At 54.1% G+C, this 22163-nt stretch overlaps 3 protein-coding genes across 3 annotated transcripts in view; 1 reads left to right on the top strand and 2 right to left on the bottom strand.

The window, feature by feature from the left end:
* BAZ1B (bromodomain adjacent to zinc finger domain 1B) overlaps positions 1-6980 on the bottom strand; it is a 42416-nt gene extending 35436 nt beyond the window's left edge. The window contains exons 1-2 of the mRNA XM_068415395.1: positions 6715-6980; positions 143-259 (exon numbers count right to left, since the gene is read on the bottom strand). Coding sequence (XP_068271496.1) covers positions 143-259; positions 6715-6827 — 230 coding nt within the window. The 5' untranslated portion in view covers positions 6828-6980. The remainder of the gene's footprint in view (positions 1-142; positions 260-6714) is intronic.
* Positions 6981-13146: 6166 nt separating this feature from the next.
* LOC137672024 (fibrinogen-like protein 1-like protein) lies at positions 13147-16678 on the top strand. Its single transcript, XM_068415966.1, has 4 exons — positions 13147-13150; positions 14615-14758; positions 15589-15897; positions 16050-16678. The coding sequence occupies exons 1-4, from the start codon at positions 13147-13149 to the stop codon at positions 16676-16678; spliced, it is 1086 nt and encodes a 361-aa protein (XP_068272067.1).
* A 1844-nt stretch (positions 16679-18522) lies between these two features.
* On the bottom strand, positions 18523-20677 carry LOC137672025 (fibrinogen-like protein 1-like protein). Its single transcript, XM_068415968.1, has 3 exons — positions 20674-20677; positions 19945-20058; positions 18523-19157 (listed from the first exon to the last, which is right to left on the bottom strand). The coding sequence occupies exons 1-3, from the start codon at positions 20675-20677 to the stop codon at positions 18523-18525; spliced, it is 753 nt and encodes a 250-aa protein (XP_068272069.1).
* Between the last annotated feature and the right edge of the window lie 1486 nt (positions 20678-22163).

Raw genomic sequence — 22163 nt, forward strand, 5'->3', positions numbered from 1 at the left:
CTTCATTTGCCTTCAACTCCAGAATCCCCAGCCAGTACAAAGCTACTTAGCGCACCTCATAAACTAGCAATCACATCCTACTTCCAAGTCCACTCTTCTGCCCCCAAGATAGACAGATACCAATTTCTTCACTGGTACTTACAGCTCAGCAACTTCCTGCTCCTCCTCCCAAGCCTCTTTGTGCGTCAGCTGGCTGCTTCCTGTGCTTTTGCACGTCCATATGCGTTCGCTGTACCTCTCTAAACGTGCTTCATACTCTCTGGAGAAGCAGCAGCTCAGGAAAACAGGATTTATGCAGTGGAGAGCATAATCACAGCAGCACAAGACAATCAAATTCAATTAAACCCTTCCTATTGGAGTGCACAAAGGCTGAGGATCGCTACAGTACAGTTTGATGCTGCATCTACCATGGAGGTGCTGCATTAAATGGGATAGGTTTTCAGACCAGGATGCACCGGAGCTTCCTGCAGCTGAAATGCCCGTCCTGTTCCACCCTGGCATAGAGAAGGTGCCACAGCACCCTCAGTTCAGCTGATCTGCGCACGGGGAATACATGCAGCTGAAGGTTTCATGGCATTGCTAAGTTACTTTGCAGCTTTTCCAGTGTGATTCATTAGAAAACAGCACAAATAATATCACAGGCACATGCAGGAGACATGGCACGGACTGCTGCTAAATGCCCAACAACCACTGAGGAACTACAACTACTAATGTCTTAGGGTGGTGTTACAAACTCTAGATGCAAATTACCAGTCTACCCAGTACCCCCAATCTTTTGAAGAAAAAACCCAAAAGCTTTGAAACTGGAATCACTAGAAAGGCCACCTTCCCTTTGGCTTCCATCACGAGCAGACCCCTATGTTCGCACAACATGACGACCTTTCTCACCGACTACATCACCTGCTTCCCGTACCACCACCAGCCTCAAGGTGAGGTCGTTCTGGCCGTTAGGATTAATGGGTGCAGAGGCGAGTCGCCGCGGTGCAGACAGCATTATGAATTACAGCATTAGCTGCTCTGTTGTAAGCATCTGTGGCTACGCTTTACCCATTCCACCTAAGCGGTAATTAACTGTCAGCGTAAACAGATATAAGCCACTTCATACTTTCTATGGATAGAACATGTACAGGCACAATTATCAGAGAAGCTGGCAGTGTAAATCCATACCAATTTACCCCGTGGCAGCCTGCTCAAGTTGCCATATGCTTACCGATGGTAATTTAAGTGGAGAAATCGTAAGAGGCAAGAGAAGCATCTTTCCCTTCTCCTTCAGCGTGCTCTCCAGCAGAAAAGCAAGCACAGAGTACAAAGCATACTTGTAACAACTACAGAAGCTCAGCCTGCTGCAGCACAAGTGCTAATTATGAGAGTCTCTGTGGAAACGAGCAGATTGCTCCACACTCCTGTGAAGGCAGAGCCACCAGCCACAGCAAATCACTCATCGTATCCTGCATATGCTTTGTCTTTCAAGAAAACTTTAATGCAACTAACCTATTTTTTTTAATTATTATTATTATTAATTTTTAAAGATTCCTATTAGGAAGCCAAGACAGAATTCCAACAAAGCCGATTTTCTTGGACATTTCTTCACAGCCCCGAGGTAAAGCACAACAAGGTACAAAAGCTGCACTGTGGACGTTGACACACAGGTATGTCACAGCCACAGGGTGCTACACAAGAACAGAAGCCAGGAATAAAGCCACCTCTGGAGGAGGCTCCCAGTGCCAACAGCATTCCCTCCACCTGGAGCAGGTCTTAAAACCAAGGAGAAATCCTGCAGTTCCCCAGCTTGTCCTGCTTATGGAGTCTCCTGCTCTTCAGCAGATGAACAGTGATCTGACAAGTTACCCCCCCAGCAAGTTTTGAGCCCTCTGGCAAATTCTTACCCCTCCCTGAGGTTTCAGAGATGCTTAAGTTTCCATAGAAATGCGAGGTGCTACAGGGCAGGAAGCACTGTTGCTGAGGTGGGGCAGTGGCAAGGAGTAACCACAGCTTACAGTGGAGCTCATCCGCACAGCACCACCGACCAGACCAGAATTGTGATTTTAAGAGATTTTTGTAGTGATACTGAGCTGGGATGGGAAAAAAAAAAAAAAAAAAAAAAAAAATCAAACAAGAAACCAGGAGTCCTCAAACAAGAAACCAGGTGTCCTCCTTGTATTTACAGCAATTAACCACTTTAATGGCTAAATTGCAACCATAATACTATTCCTTCCTATGCCCTTCTCACAAAAGGAAGAGTTAAAAGCAAATTCAACCCTCGCAGTAGACAGGAGCCTAAACACACAAGCAACAGTGGTCTTCAGCTTCATTCAGCAACCCCACCTCCCCTCTCCACCAGGCTTTCCCTCTGCGCATCCGTGGACACCACCTAGACACGAAGGACTCACAGCTGCTGTAACAAGAGTGCTAAAGAAGACACACTTCTCAAGGGTTCAGGACACTGCCTTAATAAACCTTCAGTAGCCTAACTACAAACAAATATTTGAGATACGGCTGGGAAATAAACTTATGATCTACTTCCTTCCTACATTTATCAACTTTCTTCTCTCTAGACCTGTGAGGAGATCCCTTTCCTTTCCGCAAGGAGAGTAAAGTGCTGATCTCCAGCTGAAAAATAATTGAAAGATACCTTTTCTCCTAACACCATTTCCCCTATTTGCAGGAAGATCCACAAGAATTTTCCCCTCCTTGTACACACCTATGAGAACAAGCTTAATCCCACGACATCAGGACCCATATTTTTCAGAACACTACCAAATTTAAAAGCACCAGGTATAGCAGTTTCCCTGTTCCTCAGCTCTGCCTCTCAAATGCAATTTAATTCCACCTACAGCTGGTCAGCTCACTTAACACTGACCCCTGGCCACACTCCTCGCTCCAGACTCATGCCCACAGTGCCCACCCTGCCTCTGTGCTCCCCCATAAGCTCCCAAGCCAGATTCTGCTCTGAACTCCTGGGGCCAGCACAAAGCCAAAACGCAGGAGGATGTTTTTGCAAAGTTTACTATAGCTCAGACTTTCCACTACACATACGCTATTTGTCCTTTCCACTCAGACTGGAAACAAACCCAAGAAGTTTCAGACAGTTCAGTAGGTCTGATTCTGGACTACAAGTGAGGGCTCACTGGTATGCCATAACCAACCCATCTCTCTACACAGTTGGAGCTGCCATTGCCACAAATTCCCAAAACAATAATAAATAAAAAAACCTTGGACACCAGCTACTTGTGAACATTCTCCAAAAAGCCATGAATAACACACATGCTAAATTAAACAGATGACTACCCGCTGCGTAACAGTTAATACATCACATCTGTTCGCATCACACTGAAGATCACTTAATGTTAAAAGGCAGAAAACAAAGCTACAAAGGGTCCTTGAAAAACAAGGGACCCTTTTAAAGAAAAATGTTTAAAAGTAAACAAGCTAACCACTGCACAAGATGACTATTAAGAGGACACACAGTTTGCTTCTTCCTGGGTTATTGATGCTCTCCCAGAAATTAATATCAACTCCAAAACAGCTTTAGAGTATCCTAATTGTTTCCACTTGCATTAGCTAAGGGAGCAAGCTTAGCAGGAAGGTTGGTACGTTTATAAGACACTACCCCCTGGGTGGGTGGCAAAGTTTTCCTAGAACTGCAGTGCATGACACGACCATGCCTTGGTGCTGCCATCTTCCAGCCAGAGTTTAACTGGCTGAACGACAGCCTTTAACTTGCATGCCAAACGCAGCCCGATTCCTCATGTTCTCTGTGCTGCTTACTGCACAAAAACACTAACCAAAGACAGGCAACAAGCTTTTATCTGCACAGGAACGCAACACAGTTTCCCAAAACCGTACACTGATGGCCGAAGGGAAGCTTTAGCTGGCATAGTCCCTTCTCGCCAGCCCAGGCTGGTCAGCTCTCTGAACAGAGCATCTCTCCTGAGCTGGCAGCGCAGTTTTCCAGCGCAGCTGGTGAAGCAGAACACACGCTGCAGCAGTCCCACGCGCTAACCTGCTCACCAGGGAACAAACTGGGTGTTTGGTAGATGTCAAACGCTCAGTAAACGCGCCACAGACCCTCCCCTTTCCCCCCACGTGCACAGGTGACACAAACCAGACAAGAGCGTACCACACGTGAAGCATCTGCCCGACACCTCACGTATCTCACAGCAGATCCCACAGAGCTCCTGCAAGGCCAAGTCTATCCCTGTCTGCCCAGCGAAGCCCCCATCCCCACGCCCACACAATTAGCCAGGCTCACTCCACATCAGGCACCAGAAGCCCAAGGCTTCACTGGGATGCAACGGGCTCTACATAGCGTGGCTTCTCTTAAAAGGTTTTGGGGGGATTTGGCTGTCAAAGGAAGCCACATAAAGCTACAAATAAACATCAGACCCAAATAAACACCCGAGCTCTGATGACCAGCCTACCCAGCTGTCCACTGCTGCTAGACACTGCCTTAACACACGCCCATGGGGCAGACATCTCTCCTCATATACAATACAATCTCCATTTTTTATTCAACCCAATCTACAGCTGCAAATCCCAACAAAAAGAAAATAAAAGAGTCTTAGGAACTTTTTATGTCTTTCAAATACCTAATTTGTAGCTGTGCAGTATAAGAACCTCTACACCCTTTAGGGGAAGAGCTGATCAATAGTTTTTCAAGGTGGAATAAGAAAAGTTTAGGAGACCATGTTCTGCCAGGCCTTGGCAAAAACGACACCAAGCGCCGGTCTGGGTGAAGACTCAGGTACCTCTTGACACGCCCCCTCCACAGGCCAATCCCATCCACAAAAGCCATTCCTCTGCACTATCTAGGACAAACAGAAGTGACCAAAAAAACCTCTCCAAGTCTTCCTTAGGTAACATGTCCCTTCAGCTTATTGACTCACTTGCAATTTTCTGTTCCACTTTTTGCCCAGCTTATATTATACACAGTCAACAAAGCAAGACAGAAACCCAACATTACTTAGTTTCTCTTTTTAGCTTCATGACGTCTATCCGCCGAGATGAACTTTCTAGAACACGCTGGGCTGTCCGCCTCCCACGGCATCCCATGCAGTACTTTCTCCAAGAGAAGAGCATCCCTCTAGAACCTCAGTCCTTGCATTGGCTTCCTCTCTCCTGCTGAGCCTGCAGTTAATGCCATCCCCTCCAAGGATAAGAAACCATCCTTTTTTCCTTAACAATAATACCACCCAAGTGTCTGCAGAAACGTGTCCTCCATCTACTCACAGATCCACAAGTGACACCAACAGACTGGTGCTCTCAGAAGGTGCCCCTGAACTCCTCTGTGCTGTTCCTACAAGGTAGATGAACCTTAAAGTCACATCCTCCATCACAAAAGCAATAATTAGGATTAAACTCTGCCTTTTTGATCACTGATCGCTCCTTGAAGGGAAAGACAGAGAACAGGTCTCTGCCCAGTCAAATGGATGACTGAGCTACTTTCAGTTTGCACACACCACAATAGCAGGTTTTTGAGTCACAGACTGAATGCTTGAATTTCAAATACCGTTAAGAAGCGAGTATCTAAAACACTACCCAATCTCCTTTTATTGGGCTGAATGCATCAGCAATGCCTACCTGCACTCAGATATGCATTTCCTCTTCAAAAACTACCTAATCCTTCCTAGGGGCTTTCACTGGCTTTTCTTCATACTGAAGTAACAAGACACTCTCCGATACAGGGGTTTGTAGAAGTTCTGGACTCCCTTTGTCTCTGTGCCACCAAGATCTCCCAAGTATGTTCCTATGTTCACGCATTCCCACCTCACTTCCACTCCTTCCTTCAGTCCTCAATTCCTCACATTTCAATCCTCATAACAGAAACAAACCTGCCTCCTGAAGCAGCAGTTTGCAGGTTACAGCGCAGAAGTCCTGCCCCTCCAGCCCTACGTGGGACCTGAACAGCAGCTCTGCCTTCGTGGCCGCACGCCGTCTGTGACAGTTACCTGCCTTGCCCACCTCCACTTCCTGCCGCCCAGGGACTGTCACACGCTGACTCTTGTGGAATCAATAAAAAACAAAAAAAAAATGTTTTTTCACGCAAAAGCAGCCCAGAAGATACTCACTGAAAACCTGGGCTGGCCACGGGCGAGCTGCTTCTGTCACTATTTTATTCTCCTCCTCGTGGGAGTCTCCAGTTTCACCACCACCCCTCACCCACGGGATACGCACCCCAAATCGGTGCTGCAACCCCCCTCCAGGACTGCTCCTGCGCTAATTGCATTAAACAACCTCCGTTTACCGGTATCTGTTGCACATGCAGCCAGTTCCCGGTACCCTTTACCCGTTACTTGCTTCCAGCGGCCGCGCCGCCTCAGAGTGCAGCAGCCCCGCGGACCCGCTGACCCCGCTCCCGCCTCCCCCCTGCCTGGAACCGCGCTGGAAGGCGGGTCAGAACCGTGCCAGGGAACCACCGCCCGCCGGCGCCACGGCCGGGCCCGGGGCAGCGCGGGCCGGGCCCCCCCCCGCCACAGGCCAGGCCCTTCCCACAAGGAACCGGCGCCGGAGGAGCCGAACGGCCCCGCTCCCGCTTTGTTCTGCCCCGCCGCCCCCTCAGACAGCCGGTGCCGCCACAGAGGCCAGTTCTGCGCCCAGCAGCGGCGGTCCCGCTTGGCCCGGGGGCGGCCGCCACAGCAGGTGTCAGCGGCGCCGGCGGAGCCCTCCCCGCCGCCCCGTCCCCGTCCCCCCGCGGCCCCTGGGCCGAGCGGATACTCGCGGGTGCGGAAGGCCTCCTGCGTGTGGGGGATGATGAACCGCTCCCCGGGCTCCCCCGGCGGCAGCGGCTTGACCAGCGGGAAGGGCTTGCGGCCCAGCAGCGGCGCCATGGCGGGACGAGGCGGGGGCCCGGCCGAAGCCGGCGAATCCACGCAACGACCCCGGCGGCGGCGGCGGGACCTGGGCGGGAGGATTGAAAAATGGCGGGAGATTCCCCTCCCCCTGCCGGGCGGGCGGCGGGCCCAGCCTCGCCGCGCACACCCTAACCTGCCTCCCCGCCCCGGAGGGCCCGCCCCCGCCGCCGCGGTCCCGGGAGCCTACTGGAGGGCCGCCGGCGCTTCCGGCTTCTGATTGGCTGCGCGGCCCGTCAATCGCGCCGCCTCGCCCCGCCCCGCCGGCGCAGCAAGCTCGCCTGCCCCGCGCGCGAGGTGAGAGGTCGCGTTATGTAAGTGGCAGAGAGCGCGACTCCATTTTGTGTCCCCGTTATCCGCCCCGCCCCCCTTCCCGCGGCGGCCAATCGGAGCGCGGTCCCGCGGCCACGCCCCCCCGCCCATCCGGGTACCGCGGCGGGGCCGCGCGCCGGGCTTTGTCCTCCGCGGTCGGCTCGTGCCGCCCACCGGCGCTTAAAGGGGAAGGGGCGCGCGGGGCATTGTGGGACTGTGGGGGTCTTGCGCCTCGGTGGTGGTTGCCCGTCGGGGAGCGCGGGCCCGGCTCGGGCCCCACCGGAGCGTCCCTTCAGCGCTGTGCTCGCCCCGGCGGGCCGGGTCCCTCCGCCCCGCGGGCAGGCGAAGCGGCGGCTCCGGCGGGCCGGGCCCTGGGGTGGGTGAGGAGGGAGGCCGCGGCCCCGGCCGTGTGTGCAGGCAGTGTTGTGAGGCGGGCAGGGCTCGGCAGAGAGGCCCCGGCACACAGCGGCGCCGCGCCAGCCGGTTCGGGTCCGGGTGGCGGCGCCGCGGTGACGGGCCGGGGAAGGCTCCGGTGCTCCGAGGGGCCGGCGTGGAGGCGGTTCGCCGCGCCTTGTGGTCCCGAGGTGTGCGGCAGACGCCGTGCCCGCTGCCCCCGGGGCTCTGGGTGCGGTGGGGCCCGGGCACCCCGTGGGTGCTGCTCCTGTGAAAGGAAGAAAGATAAAAAGTTGAGAGTTGTGGGTTTGTTTTTTTGTGGTTTTCTTTTTTTTTTTTCTTTATAAGAAACGGTGTATGTGGAGGTTTTGTGTTGTAAGTGTTTACTGGGGATCAGAGAGGCAGCAGCTCAAGCACTGCCTGCCAACAGCAGTCACAGCAAAAATACGAGCTCCCTCTAACCCCTTTCTCAGTGATTAGGGAAGCAGATTTGTGCATTAAAGAAGTATGTTCGAGTGATCCTGAATCGCTGCTGCTTCGTGGCACTGAGGAATAGGGCTGCGTTGTACAGCCTTGCTGTGGCTGCTTCAGGATGAAGAGCAGCAGCCTTGGCAAACTAGAGCTGCGTGGGATAAATTCAACTCCCCAAATTACCATAAAGTTGGGTACAGCCTTTGTACAACCTGGAATATAAATGTTCTGTCCTTCCATTATGAATCTCCACTGAAAAAGCCTAACTGCATAAAACATCAACATAGGAGTTATTGCTTTATCCCAGAGGCTTCATCTAGCACTGAAGAGAGCAGGCAATAACAGCAAACGTCCCCCCTGCTCCACCCTGCCAGCCATCAGGGAAAGCACGGGGAGATGTACCTGCTCCCTGGGAGTTCACGAGCAGCTGGAGCTGTACCAGGCCCTGGAGGGTGGGACCTCTCCACCTCCTCCAGCCAGCAAAACCTCAGTCTCACTGGGTTGATGTTTGGCCACCTGACTCTACCCAAGCTCCTTTCACCTGAGCACATGGGAAGGACAGGGGAAATGCATGAAAAACGTGGTGAAGCGTGATGCTGCGTCACTGAAAGTTAATCTGGTTGTTTCAAATGTTCCATGACTTCCAGAGCAGTGTGTACGAATGCTGAGGTAGGTAAGGGCTCGCTAAATAGAACATGGCAGTTTATTGGAGGGGGAGTCAGGGTGGAGAAGGGTTCATGAGGAACTGGTTTTAGAGAACAGCTTAATTCTGTTATTTTATCACGCAGTGTACAAGGTTGGGAGAGGCTGCAAGTACAGAGAAGGGTCGGGTACAGGACGATCAGAATCACAGAACAGCGCAGAGTGCAAACTCGTGTCCTGGAGGAACTTCTAAGCAGAAAGTTCCTTGGCTGGAAGTAGCAGGAGGAAGAAAGTCCGTGTGCCTTTGCGGATCACAGCGTGGCTAGGGGCCATTAATGTGACGTGGCCATTAAAAAGCCAAATATGAGCTGGAGTTGTTTTGGATGTGATATTTCCACAGAGAGCACATGCAGCACTGCTGTTCTCATCTCTGGAGCCCCGTTCTTGCCACCGGGCCCCTGAGCGATGAGATCAGGCTGGACTGGGTGCAGAGAGGGGTTCAGAGGAGCAAGGAGCCAACCTGACAGGAGGAAACTAACACCAGTGGAGCTGGGAGTTTGCCAAATGTTGCAGTATTTAGGTACGGTCAGAGAAAATGGAAATCCCTCCTTTGGTGACCCCATCTAGTCGTGTTTAAATCCAGAGATTACACCCTTGAACACCAAGCAGCTCCCCTATATAATTCAGCCAAAATAGTTCAACACTGTTCTGGGTACTATGTTGTTGTTCTTGCGGCTGTCACCTGCGAGGTGCAGCAAGTGAGCACTGCAGCCCTCGCTCGTGGCTCGTCCTGCTGCTGGCTGGCTTCCTTCCTGCTGCTGGAGATGTCACACCGTGGCTGCCTCTGCTGCACCTTCTCCCTCAGCGCACAGTGGTGGTTTTGCCTCTGATGGGTGCTGTGTTTTCTCTCTGCAAGTCACTCCTGGACTGCAGGATAGGAGCAGACTGAAGCGTCCTGCCTGAGGACAGTGCAGTGCAGAGGTGGTATCGACCTTTGAGCTGATCTGGAGAGAAGCCTGACAGCCCTCAGGGCTTTCCCTGGAGGCAAAGCACCTGCTTCCTCACACTGCCCATTGCTTTACAAAAGCTGAAGCTGAGCACAGGAAAAAAAAAGTGAATTCCCAGATCTAAAAGCTCATTCTTTTCCATTTTTCCTAAATGACGCAGGGAAAGACTCCATATCCCTGTCTTTCAGACCAACAGAGGCATTGCCACCTTGCATGATTTTTGCTTCTGAAGTGACTCTCTTCATTTCCAAGCAGATTACTAGAAAGAGGAGTTCTTTGCTCAGGAAAGAGTGAGCAGATGTGACTCACGCAGGGCAAACGCATCGCTCAGCTGTAAGCAGATGCTCTCTCCTCTGGTGTAAAGGGGTCGATCGCTCAGCGACGATAAAAGTCATGTATCAGGTATACACAGAGCATGTCCACTTGCCCGCGCATCCGTGCTGCCGGAGGGGTGCAGTTAACACTGGTTTCAAAAGCCTCCTTATCTGTTCTGTTTATCTAACACGCTGAACCAGAACTTCAGACAGGATCTCCCTCCAGCAGCACGCAGGCTGGGGAGGCTGCTGGCCTGAACAGATTTAGAGCTGCTGCTCTAAAATTGACTTTGGTTCTGGTTTTCCTGTTTGGTTTGGTAGTGAGAGTCCCTGGGAGCGAGCGTGCTGGTGGCTGCTGCTCCCAGCCTGCAAACCCTAGTTTCTAATTGAAAGCTGGTTTCCATCTCAGCCAGTTTTTCAGTGGGTGAATGTTTATCTCCAACACTTCATGTTCCAGCTGGCAGAAAATATCTGAGTTTTCCCATCTCTTTTGTCATGCTGTGTCCCCAGGCCTCAGCTGTAACCCAAGATATCAGAAGATGTCAATTTTATGTTCCTACAAATATGTATAACATGGAAAACTTTATCACTCCTTAAATATAAACTTGCAGCTTTTGTGTTTGACAAGTCTTCATGTCTCTGTGGAAAATATCTCTGTTGAGAAACAGGAGCAGGACTTGGCTGATTTTGATATTTTCGTGGCTTTTCCAGTCACTTTTGGTCCTCAGTGATCCCTTTTATGTATAAATTACATGTTGTTTGAATCCTGAAGCTGTCACCATTCATTTTTTAGACTGAGAAAGGGCGTGCAAGAAACTGCACCAAAGGTGCCGTGGGATGGCGAAGGGTGTCTGTTCAGGCCCAGCTGACTCTCAAGGGACTTCAGCTACACAATGGCCTCCAAATTTTTGCATTAGAACAAAATTGCATTACCCAGTGGTGGGAATCGTGCTCTGCTTAGTGCACGGGTTAAACACACGTCGGCCACGGAGCTGTTAATTGACCCTGCAGCTGCTTTTGAAGTACCCAAAGGCTGGGTTTCTCTTCATGGGCAGTACCTGCCATCCAGTGGCTTCTCAGCCATGTGGCCTCTGAGTTATTCTGGGATGGTTTTCTGGGGCTGTTGCACACCGAGTTTCCCAGCTGCCCAGGAGATGGCAGTCCTGCCTTTGGACAAGGTGTGCAACCGGTCCCCAGGCAGCACCAGGGATTTCCTGAAGAGCGGTTTGAGGCTTGGAAGGAATCACAACCCTCTGAGCTCTGCCATTCAGCCAGTTCTCAATCCTCCTCACTGTCCACTCATCTAACCCACACTTCCTGAGCTTTCCTATGAGGATGTTGTGGGATAGAGTGTCAAAGCCTTGCTGAATTCAAGGTAGACAACATCCTCTGCTCTCCCCTCATCTACCCGGCTGGTCATGTCCTCGTAGAAGGCCATCAGATTGGTCAAGCATGATTTCCCCTTGGTGAATCCATGTTGACTACTCCTGATAACCTACTTTCCCTCCACGTGCTTAGAGATGGCATCCAGAATGAGCTGTTCCATCACCTTTCCAGGGATGGAGGTGAGGCTGACCAGCCTGGGTCCTCCTTCTTGCCCTTTTTGAAGACTGGGGTGACATTGGCCTTCCTCCAGTCCTCAGGCACCTCTCCTGTTCTCCATGACCTCTCAAAGATGATGGAGAGTGGCTTGGCAATAACATCTACCAGCTCCCTCAGCACTCGTGGATGCATCCCATCGGGACCCGTAGATTTGTGGGTATCCAGTTTGTCTAAATGATCCCTAACTTGATCCTCCTCAACCAAGGGAAAGTTTTCCTTTCTCCAGACTTTCTCTCGTACCTCCAGGGTCCGGGATTCCTGAAGGCCAGCCTTACCAGTAAAGTCCGAGGCAAATTTCACACTTGGAATGATGGCAAATCATCTGTTTTCAAAGCAAAGAGTTGAACCCGCTCGTTGAGTTCAATCTTCCTGACCGTTAATATTTGCTTTACACCAGCTTAATCCTAGTTTATAACGCTGGGAATAGGCACTAGAAGTGACACATTCACTGCAGTAAAATTTTATGTGTGTGCACAGGTGCATGATAGCATGGATATTAGTGTTTTCTTTACTGAGAATGTGCTTTGAGATTTCTCCTGGGAAAAGAAAACTCCACTCACACCTTACAGCTGGGAGACAAACATTTCCCATCTTGCAGGTGCTCCAGAGGCCAATAAGGAAAAAGTCAAGGAGCGGGAGATAGAAATATCTGATTAGGATCAAACATCCATAAAAAAGGTGGAAAACAGCTTGCTGGCAGCATGCAGGAGCTGTTCGACCAGCCCATGCCAACACGAGGGCATCCCTGCGGTGCCTGTGCCCAGGGAGGGCTGCGGCGGCCGCGGCTGCTGGGAGATGCTTCTTGTCAGCCTTAGGGTCAAATCTCCTGCTTTCTTGTTTTACTTACTAACTTTTTTGGAAGTCTTGTTTGCTTCCCTGTTTGCTCTATTCCAATGGCTCAGCTGCAAGTTAGTGCCCAGGAGTAACTCTGTAAGTGTCTTGGGGTAACCTGGGCTTCTCCGTGCGAGCGATACAACTTGTGTTTCACCTTTGCATTAATCTCAGCCTTGCTGGGGAAAGCCCCTTCTGCCCTGACACTCTTGCTCGCTCAGTGGGTGACATTTCTGGAGCTGCTGCTATTATTCAATCATTTTTCAGGCTGGAAAGCTGCCTGGCGGAAAAGGACCTGGGGGTGTTGGTCGATGGCCGGCTGAATATGAGCCAGCAGTGTGCCCAGGTGGCCAAAGAGGCCACCAGCATCCTGGCTTGTATCAGCACTAGTGTGGCCAGCAGGACTGGGGCAGGGATCGTCCCCCTGGACTCGGCACTGGTGAGGCCGCACCTCGAATCCTGGGTGCAGTTTTGGGCCCCTCACTCCTGGGCTGTATTTGCTCAGGTCCTGATAAGGGCTCTTATCAGAGCGGATGGACATCCCCGCCGCGCGTTACAGCCTATTGCCGGCAGCTCATTAACACGCCCCGAGACGAGAGCGGGACGGGACCAGTGGCAGCAGTGGCAGCCCCACTCCTCCCCTGACACGGCACAACTATAAATCTTGTGACTCAAAGCATATCTACAGTAACTTTCTGGACTTCCAAGTGTCCTCGTGGAGTCGGCATGGGTGAGTGTGAGCGTGGGGAGTGGGGCAGGGTGGGTTCCCTGGCCCGTGGACCCCCAGAAGCTGTTGCTGGTGGAGCGGGGGGAGTGTTGAGAGCCTCCCCCCTGGCAGAGCTGTCCTTTGCTCCCGTGGATGGAAGACTTACCACAGAGGCAGGAGATGACACGGGACACAAAGCAGGGCAGACTCAAGGTCCATGCTGCTTCTCCCAGGGCAAGGGAGGAGGTTTGAGAGGGACGTGCAAGTGCCTGGGTCTGCCCTCAGCGCAGCTCTCCAGGCCGAGGAGAGCTCAGGAGGGGTCGGGTGGGGGAAGAGGGAACCCGCGTGCTGCCCTCTCCCAGCGAGCGGGGAGCAGAGGAGGGTCAGAGCGGCGCTGGGTCATACTCGAGGGGTGCAGATGTGCTGGCCTTTCTGCAGACCCCATCACCGCACTGCCCTGGTCAGAGAGACAGCGGCTCTCCCCACCTCACATCTCAGGGAGAGCTTCAGCGAGGTTCAGGGTCTGGGCAAAGCCAGGGCAGGGGTCTGCAAACAGGGTCTGCCCAGGGCTGTGCTCAGGAGCAGGAGGGCAAAACCTACGGAGGGAAGGTTGGAGTGGCCTTTCCCCGTGCAAATGGGTCAGTGGGGACAGAGGAGATGCTGAACAAAGAAAAACATCGCAGCAACTCACCCCCTCGGAGTACCCCTCTGTCCCGGCAGAGCAGGGACAGGTTCAGAGGAAAGGACAGGTTCACGTGTAGCGGGTAGTCACTGCGCTTCATTTCTAGCCTGGCAGAGTCATAAATCTAAGAGTAAATGTGTTAAAAATGTAAGATTGAATTTACCGGCATGTGAAAAGCGTAGGTTCCTCTTGCTATCAAAGGTCCATCGTTGTGGGGTGTCCAACATAGAGGCACCGTTGGAAAAGTCATCCCTTTCCAGATGTTTTGCAATCCAGCACTGCTGTAACCCCCAGAGGTGCAGCTGTGATGCCATCTTTAAATGAATGTTCAGATTTTAATCTTGGGATAACTATTATTGTAATTAAGTTGAATAACATTACTATTTTTATTTTATTACAACTTGTTTTTTTAATTTGGATTTTCCAGAGTGGAAAGTCTGAAGAGATACCATCTCACTCTTTAGTGAGCTGGAGGGGCAGAAAATATTCTGCAAAGTTTCTGTTAAAGTTTGTGCTGAGAGATAAACACTTTGGTCAAGTTTCTTCTGATCTGCAGAGGACTCCCTGGTGATTGCTTGATTTTGCTCCCCAAATTTCCTGGGCACCTTGGACTCTGGCACGAAGCTTGGGGACAAGAAGGAGTCTGGCTACAAGGCTGATGTCAGAAAGGCCACCCCGTGCTGTCCTCGTGGGTCTGGGGTGACTCGCAGATGTTTCACCTCACTGCAGCTGGTTCCCCATTGCATGTTTTACTCTGACAGCGGGATGCTCTGTTTTAACTCTCAGCTTGTCCCTTCCTCCCCCAGCTGCCCAGGGCGCTCCCCTCCTGCTCCTTGCCTGTGTGTTGGCCCTGCCTGCCCCACGTCTCACCAAGAGCACCCAAAGCTCATCCCTCTTCAAGCGATCTGTCTTGAATAACACCGTGTCTGCTCAGGACGCGTTAGTGGACGGTAGGTATATGGAAGGTCTCCATCTCTGCCAGCAGGACACAGCTAGGACCACCCCAGAGCGGGCTGTTGGGGAGGGCATCTTCCAACCCCCTGAGCTGTCAGCAGAGCCCCACCATCCCTCAAGAGAGAGATATGTGCCCCATCATGAAATCACTTGTCCTTCCTTGAAGGTCTGGTGGGTGCTGACACAGGACCTTGCAGTCACAGGCCTTTCTGCTCATGTGTAGGTGTGGAGAAGCCCAGAGGGTTTGCTCTGATCCCCTCCCAAAGCCAAGGCTGTCCTGCCCCACACATCCCCTGCCATGTGGGAGGAGGGTAGGGACAGTCAGTGGGAAGGATGTGGAAGAAAGGAAGGGTGTTCCTGCCACCAGCATCGCAGCTATTTCGCTTGTCCCATGGCTAAGAACTGGAGAAGTGGCCTTCTCCTGCAAAATACCCTTGTCTGAGGGTACTTCACCAGACTGCACCGTTCCCTGTCTCACCCTCAGCCTTGCTCCTGGGGTACTCGCAGTCCCAGGAGGGTGAAACACAGCTCCTGCAGTGGTGGGAGAGGATGGCTGATGCCCACGTGGCTGAGGGAACACATGGCAAACCCATGTCCAGCCTCTGGGGCCACAACACACCAAAAATAGTTGGAAATTGAGACTTCAGAAGACCAAGACTCCTTCCCCAGCCAGGAGCATGATCAGAGGTGTAAAGGCCCTATATTTTACTGCCTGGATTCCACTTGTTGAGCCAGAAAGTACCTCCTGATCTGGGCTCCAGCTTTCTTTGGTGTCATGCCCCCCCATTTCCAAATCTCCTCTGTACTGTTGTTTCCCATGTTCCAGGTCAGCTCCGGCTGGAGAATGGCTCCAATCGTTGCTCCGGACGGGTGGAGATTTGGTACCACGATGAGTGGGGAACGGTCTGTGATGACGGCTGGGACATGAGAGATGCCTCTGTGGTGTGCAGGCAGCTCGGCTGTGGACAGGCAATATCAGCCCCCGGCAGCGCTTATTTCGGGATGGGATCTGGGAACATCTGGCTGGACGACGTTAACTGCAGTGGGGTGGAGGAGTTCCTCACAGAGTGCTCGCTGCGGGCGTGGGGAGAGCACAACTGCAGGCACAGCGAGGACGCGGGCGTTGTGTGCTCAGGTGAGGACGGTGCTCGCGCTGCTCTGTGCTCCTCAGGCAATCCAGGTCTCATTAACGTCTTGGTCTTGCAGAACCAGCCACAGGAGGACTATGGGATGCGCCTCTGTCTTGTTGCACAGGGTCTTATTAAATCACCCTCTCTCCTGCCCCAGGTCAGCCCAAGGACTGCAGCGAGATCCCTGCTGGCAGCCCCAGCGGCGTCTACGTCATCCAGCCCACGGGGCTGCACCCCATCGTGGTGTACTGCGAGATGGATGGGACGGACGGGGGCTGGACGGTCATCCAGAGGAACCAGCAGAGCACGGAGATCACCTGGACCGAGTCCTGGAGCACCTACAAGTATGGCTTTGGGAACGTGCACACCGAGTACTGGCTGGGCACCGAGTATATCCATCAGATCTCCAAGCAGAAGGTTTACCAGGTCAGGTTTGTCATCTGGGATGCCACAAACAACACCAAGTTTGCAGACTACAGCCTCTTCAGTGTGGAAGATGAGTCCAACGGCTACCGGCTGACACTGGGAACGTACTCGGGGACAGCCGAGGACGCCATGGCCTCAAAGGGTCCCAGCACCGTGCACGACAACATGAAGTTCTCCACAAAAGATCTGGATCAGGACACTTACAGCGGGAACTGTGCCTCCAGCTACTCGGGCGGGTGGTGGTACTCGGCGTGTTATTCTGTACGGCTGAACGTCAAGGGGGCCATAACGTGGGGCAGCCTGTGCAGCGGGAACTGCAAAGCTTCTGCCATCCTCATCAAACCCATCACCTACTGCTAGGGCTTCCTCGCTGCCTGTCTGCGCCGGGTGGCAGCGGGGCACACCCCGGGCTGCTGAGGTTTTTCTTTGGCAGAGCACCTCTGCTTCCCTTGCTGGGTTCTTCCCCTTTGTTTTGTTTTAATTGCATTATAATCAGACTAATACATTGCAGACCCTGTACTTCTGAAACATCCCTGCTCTGGAGAATAAAATGTGCTTTAGAAACGTACTGCCTGGGTGAGTATCACGGGAAAACGTCCTTATTCTCAACTGTATAAATAATCAGTCCCTTTCTCTTCAGGGTTTCTGTCACCCCCTCATTAGCTGGGGTGGGAGAAGGATAAAGATTCCTTATTTCCTAGTAAATCTGAATTAACCCCGCTTGAAGACGTGGCCTCGACACCTACACCTGGAGAGGTGTTTTCACCCACTCTGGCTCTCAGTTCAGCAGCTGTTAAAACCTCTGGTAAAATCCTGTGTCTGAAACAACACCTACAACCTGCAGATACCTGCGTGTTTGTACGGGCTGACATGGAGCGAGCAGGTGTGCAGGGCAGCGCCAGGTTTCTTATGAAAAAAAAGATCTGTGGGATTGCAGGGAAAATATCACATAGGGAATTAATTTTAATAAAACACAGCTACATTTAAATACAGAAAGTGCAAGTTTTTGATGATGGAGAAGCTTCAGGGAAGGACAGGCAGCTCCGGGTGCTTTGCATGGCACTGGTGCCTGCTGGACACCAGCCCGGCGACTGGCGGGACAGGCTGGGCGCCTGCACGGGGCATCACCCGGCGCTCCCACTGCTGCCCATCCCACCGTGCCCGTCCCGGAACGGTCCCACCACAGCACACTTGCACCATCGTGTTCTCCCTGGCCGCCGGTCAAAAGGCAGGCGTGGGTCACCCATGGCCAGCTGGGTCCTGGTGGGTCCCGGCCACTCGACGTCACCCGCGCCAGGGTGGGAAAGCACTGCCCGTGATGCGGTGCCCTGCGGCCCCCAGGAGCCCCACAGCCCCTGGCCCCGCGCTGCAGGGAGCCCAGGCTGTGGGGCTGCCCCAAGACTCTTGCTCACCCTGGGGCTCCCGCCTCAAAGCATCACCCCCAGCACCCAGCCGTGGGCTGCCGAGGGACCCCAGGGATGGATCCCCCATGGCATGAACCCCCTCCCTGGTGACTTGATGCCCCTCAGGGGTACCTTGACACCCCCCCGCCAGCCCTTGCTGCAGGATGGGGCTGGGACTCCAGCTCCCCCAGCCACGGCATGGAACGGAGCAAGGAGGGAGCGAGTCTCAGGCAGGGGATGCAGCAAATGAGACCCCCGCCATGAACCCCCATTGGTGCCCCCCAGCATCCTCCACCGCCCCGACACCTCGCCTGATCGTGTGTGTGTGTGTGTAGTTTCGCGGCAGCAGGTAGACACAAGACAGCAAAGTCTGGCTCCAGGGTTTATTGCAGCCGGTTCCTCCCACTGTGGATAGCAGAGCTGTGGGGTGTACGGGGCTGGGGAGGGAGCAGGGCCTGAGCAAAGCAGGGATACACCGATCGCACTGGGGAGGGGGCTTGCACTGTGTCCCCCTCCCCAGGATGGGAGCGGGGGCACTCACCCCAAACCAGTGCCTGCATCCCAGTGCCAGCCAGCACCGCAGCACTGGGCGAAGCTGCCTGCGTGCCCGGGGCTCCGGGCAATTGCTCCTGGTCCCCAGAGCCGCTGTGCCTCAGCTGGTGACAGTGCAGGAGCTGCAGGCAGCGCAGGACGTGCCCCAGGGCTGGCACACAGGGCTGTTGGCAGGCACGGGAATGGGGCACTGAGCTGGGGACGGTGGCACTGCCGCGAGCTCCCGGGAGGCTGGGCGCTGCAGCAGGGTCAGCACACATCGGTGGGTTTGACCAGGATGAGGGAGGATGTGCAGTCGCCGCTTGAGCAGATTTCTGGCCAGTAGATGTACTTCTTGCCATTGAGCTGGACGTTCTGGCACTTGTCGTACCACCAGCCCCCGTAGCTGCTGGCACAGTTGCCGCTGTACTGGTCCTGGTCCTTGTCGGTTGTGCTGAACTTCATGTTATCGTGGATGCCCCCGTACTTGGAGTGATAGCTGGTCAGGTAGTCGTCCCCGGTGCCCAGGAACCGGCCCAGCCTCAGCGGGTACCCGCTGGCCTCGCTCTCCACGCTGAAGATGTCGTACTCGGCATAATGGGTGACGTTGGCTTTATTCTGCACGACGAAGCGGACCTTGTAGGTGGCCTGCTGTGTCAGCAGGTGCAGGTACTCGGTGCCCAGCCAGTGATCGCCCTGCACGTCCCCAAAGCCGTACTTGTAGGTGGTCCAGGACTCCTTCCATGTGATATCAGTAGTGTAAGTGTTTCTCTGGACAACAGTCCAGCCTTTGCCTTCCGTGTCCATGTCGCACCACACCACGCGTGGGGGTGACCCGGCCGGCTGGATGACGTACACCCCGCTGGGGCTGCTGCTGGCGAGGTGGCTGCAGTCTGTGGGGAACCCTGCGGCAGCAGATCAAGCAAGATGTGAGGGACCTGTACTGGAGGATGTGCTGGCAGGTTGTTGTGAGGCAGCTGGACTGATGCTGGATCTCACTGGGTGCTCTTCAACCAGTGGAACATGGAGAATGGATTGGGAGCAGCCCTGAGGAGAAGGACTTGGGGATGATGGGTGATGAGAAGCTCAGCATGAGCCGGCAACGTGCGCTTGCAGCCCAGAAAGCCAACCGTGTCCTGGGCTGCATCCCCAGCAGCGTGGCCAGCAGGGCGAGGGAGGGGATTCTGCCCCTCTGCTCCACTCTTGTGAGACCCCCCCTGCAGTGCTGCGTCCAGCTCTGGGGCCCCCAACATAAGGAGGACACAGAGCTGTTGGAGCGAGTCCAGAGGAGGCCACGAGGATGCTCAGAGGGCTGGAGCCCCTCTGCTATGGAGACAGGCTGAGAGAGCTGGGGCTGTTCAGCCTGGAGAAGAGAAGGCTCCGGGGAGACCTTCTAGCACCTTCCAGCACCTGAAGGGGCTACAGGAAAGCTGGAGAGGGACTTTTTACAAGGGCGTGGAGTGATAGGACGAGGGGGAACGGTTTTAAACTGAAAGAGGGGAGATTTAGGTTAGATATTAGGAAGAAATTCTTTGCTGTGAGGGTGGTGAGACACTGGCCCAGGTTGCCCAGAGCAGCTGTGGCTGCCCCCTCCCTGGCAGTGTTTAAGGCCAGGTTGGATGGGGCTGGGAGCAACCTGGTCTGGTGGAAGGTGTCCCTGCCCATGGCAGGGGGGTTGGAACCTGTACTCACCACTCTGGAAGGTGGCCGCACACACTGGGCTTGCACAGAGGAGAAACATCATCCCCACCACGGCGGGCAGGAGGACAAGGTCCCCGTGGAGTCGGTGTGTCCCAGCCTGGAGCCCTGGGGAGGAAAGTGCCCATCACAGCCAGGATCCCTGGGCAGCCCCTGGCCCCCGGAGAGCTCGGACCAGGGGAGGCAGAGCCCCGGGGCACAGGCAGGAGCAGGGGGCTCCCGGGGTGGTGGGAGCTGCAGCTTCGGTGCAGGCTCTGCCCCTGCAGGGTGGAAGCAAGGTGAGAAATGGCTTTGTCACCCTCCTGGTCAGCCCCTTCCCTGCACCACACAGAAACCTACAGTCACATTTTCTCATGTTTCTCCTAAATGTGATTTGGTTTGGTTTTTTTTCTACAGGTCTAGAGGCAAAAGGATATTTTTATGGGAAAGAAGGAAATCTGTGTTAAGGGCATTCAGAGCAAATAGGTCAAAGCACCACAGCTGAGTTTGGTGTCTATAACCTGGTGCTCTGGGGCAGAGCAGGCAGCTCCCAGGGGTGCAGGAAACAGCCCAGCGGCAGTAGAGAACTAGAAAGAAATGGCTGGGTGGAAAGGGGAGGAGTGGGGCAGATGCTGGACACTCTCATCAGCTCCCTACCGCTGTCACTCAGCTTAGTTGTCTCCTTGCATCCCCCGGAGCTGTGAGCGCTGCAGGAAAGGAGCCGTGAGGAAGAGGAGAACTCACCCATCGCCGCTGCTGCTGCGCGGTGCCCGGGAGCCTGAGCAGTCGGTCCCGCTGCTCTCCACTCCATGCTGGCCTCTGTCCCTTTATACCCAGGTCTCTCCCTGTACACCCCTCCTTTGCACGAGGATCTCGGCTCCCCTGTTTGCATGGATGAAGTTAATCATTGTGTGCCCATCTGGTTTGCTCAAGATTACACAAAGATTTCTTTTTTCTGAAGAAAATCAAAGTGCCCCAAACCTCCCAGCTGTGGGGCGTTTATCAGCTGCGATAAACGGGACCTGCCCAGGAGTTACATCTTTATGGGGATCTACCAACTGCCGCAGGGCAATAAAGGAGATAACGGAGAGAAGAAAGGCAAACAGAAGGTGTGTGAACACCAAGGGCACGGGGCAGACTTGTATCATAGGGAGATCAAAGAGAGTAAAACCTGTGGGAAACGGTTTGTCAACAGTTACCAGCTCCCTGCAGGTCACGATGCTTCTGCAACGGCTGGAGGTCTGTCTCGGCCTCCTTCCCTGCAGAGAGCTGCCAAGAAGTCAGCCCCAGAGCAGGGCTGCACACGCTGATGATTTAGTCTTGGCGTAACCCAGAGCCAGGGCTGGGCAGGGCACAGCAAGGCGCTGGCACGGTGGCAGGGTGTGCTGGCGCTGGGACCTTCACCACCACCTGCCGGTCTCCTGGAGGACAGCAGAGGTGGCAATGCCACCTGGGGATGAAGGCAGCATGGGGCCAAGCAGCCAGCACCAACCTCAGGGATCAAAGCCCGTGCAGGTCCCTGGCAGTGCTGCGGAGCATCCCAGGGCTGGTGCAGGGACACACTCCGGCAGCTCAGCAGCTGCTGGTGTCACACCATCAATAAATACCTCACCATGGTCTTATATCGGTGTCACTGAGCTATCAGCCAGCATCGCTGGGCTGTGCCACTGCCCTTCCTAGCGCTCTCCTCCCATTCCTGTGCATTTGCGAGGCTGGCTTCAGACTGGACTGCTCAATGTCCGTTAAGCTGCCCCATGGGATGGGTTCACTGCTGGAGGGCTGGCACCAAATCAAGCAGTTGCATTGCCGTGGGGGGGACAGGGCTGGAGACGAAGCCCCTTTGCTGTCCTGGTGTGTGTGGGAACCAGGGTGCAGTGTCAGAGAGCGTGGCTCCCTCTCGGGTGATGCACAGTGCAGAGCCTAAAGGGTGTCTAACGGAGATCTCCGGCATGGCCCAGGTCACAGGATGTCTCCACAGGGTTTGGCATCAAATCCCATAAGTAATAACAACCTCAAGAAGAATCCTTATCAGGAGCATTTGACGGTTTGGTGGAATTCCGTGTGAACACCAGGTGCTGTTTGCTGAGGTTCATTTGTGACCTCTTATCACAGCAGCACAACGGCTTGTGCACGAGCAGAGGCACTTACGGACAGAGGGCAAACAAACCATAAACTTCCAGCCCTGATGAGAACCGGTGGATGAGTGTTGTCGTTTGGGTCAGCCAGCCCCACCT

This window comes from Nyctibius grandis, chromosome 18 (assembly GCF_013368605.1).
Source record: "Nyctibius grandis isolate bNycGra1 chromosome 18, bNycGra1.pri, whole genome shotgun sequence".
In the NCBI taxonomy this organism is placed as follows: Eukaryota; Metazoa; Chordata; class Aves; order Nyctibiiformes; family Nyctibiidae; genus Nyctibius; species Nyctibius grandis.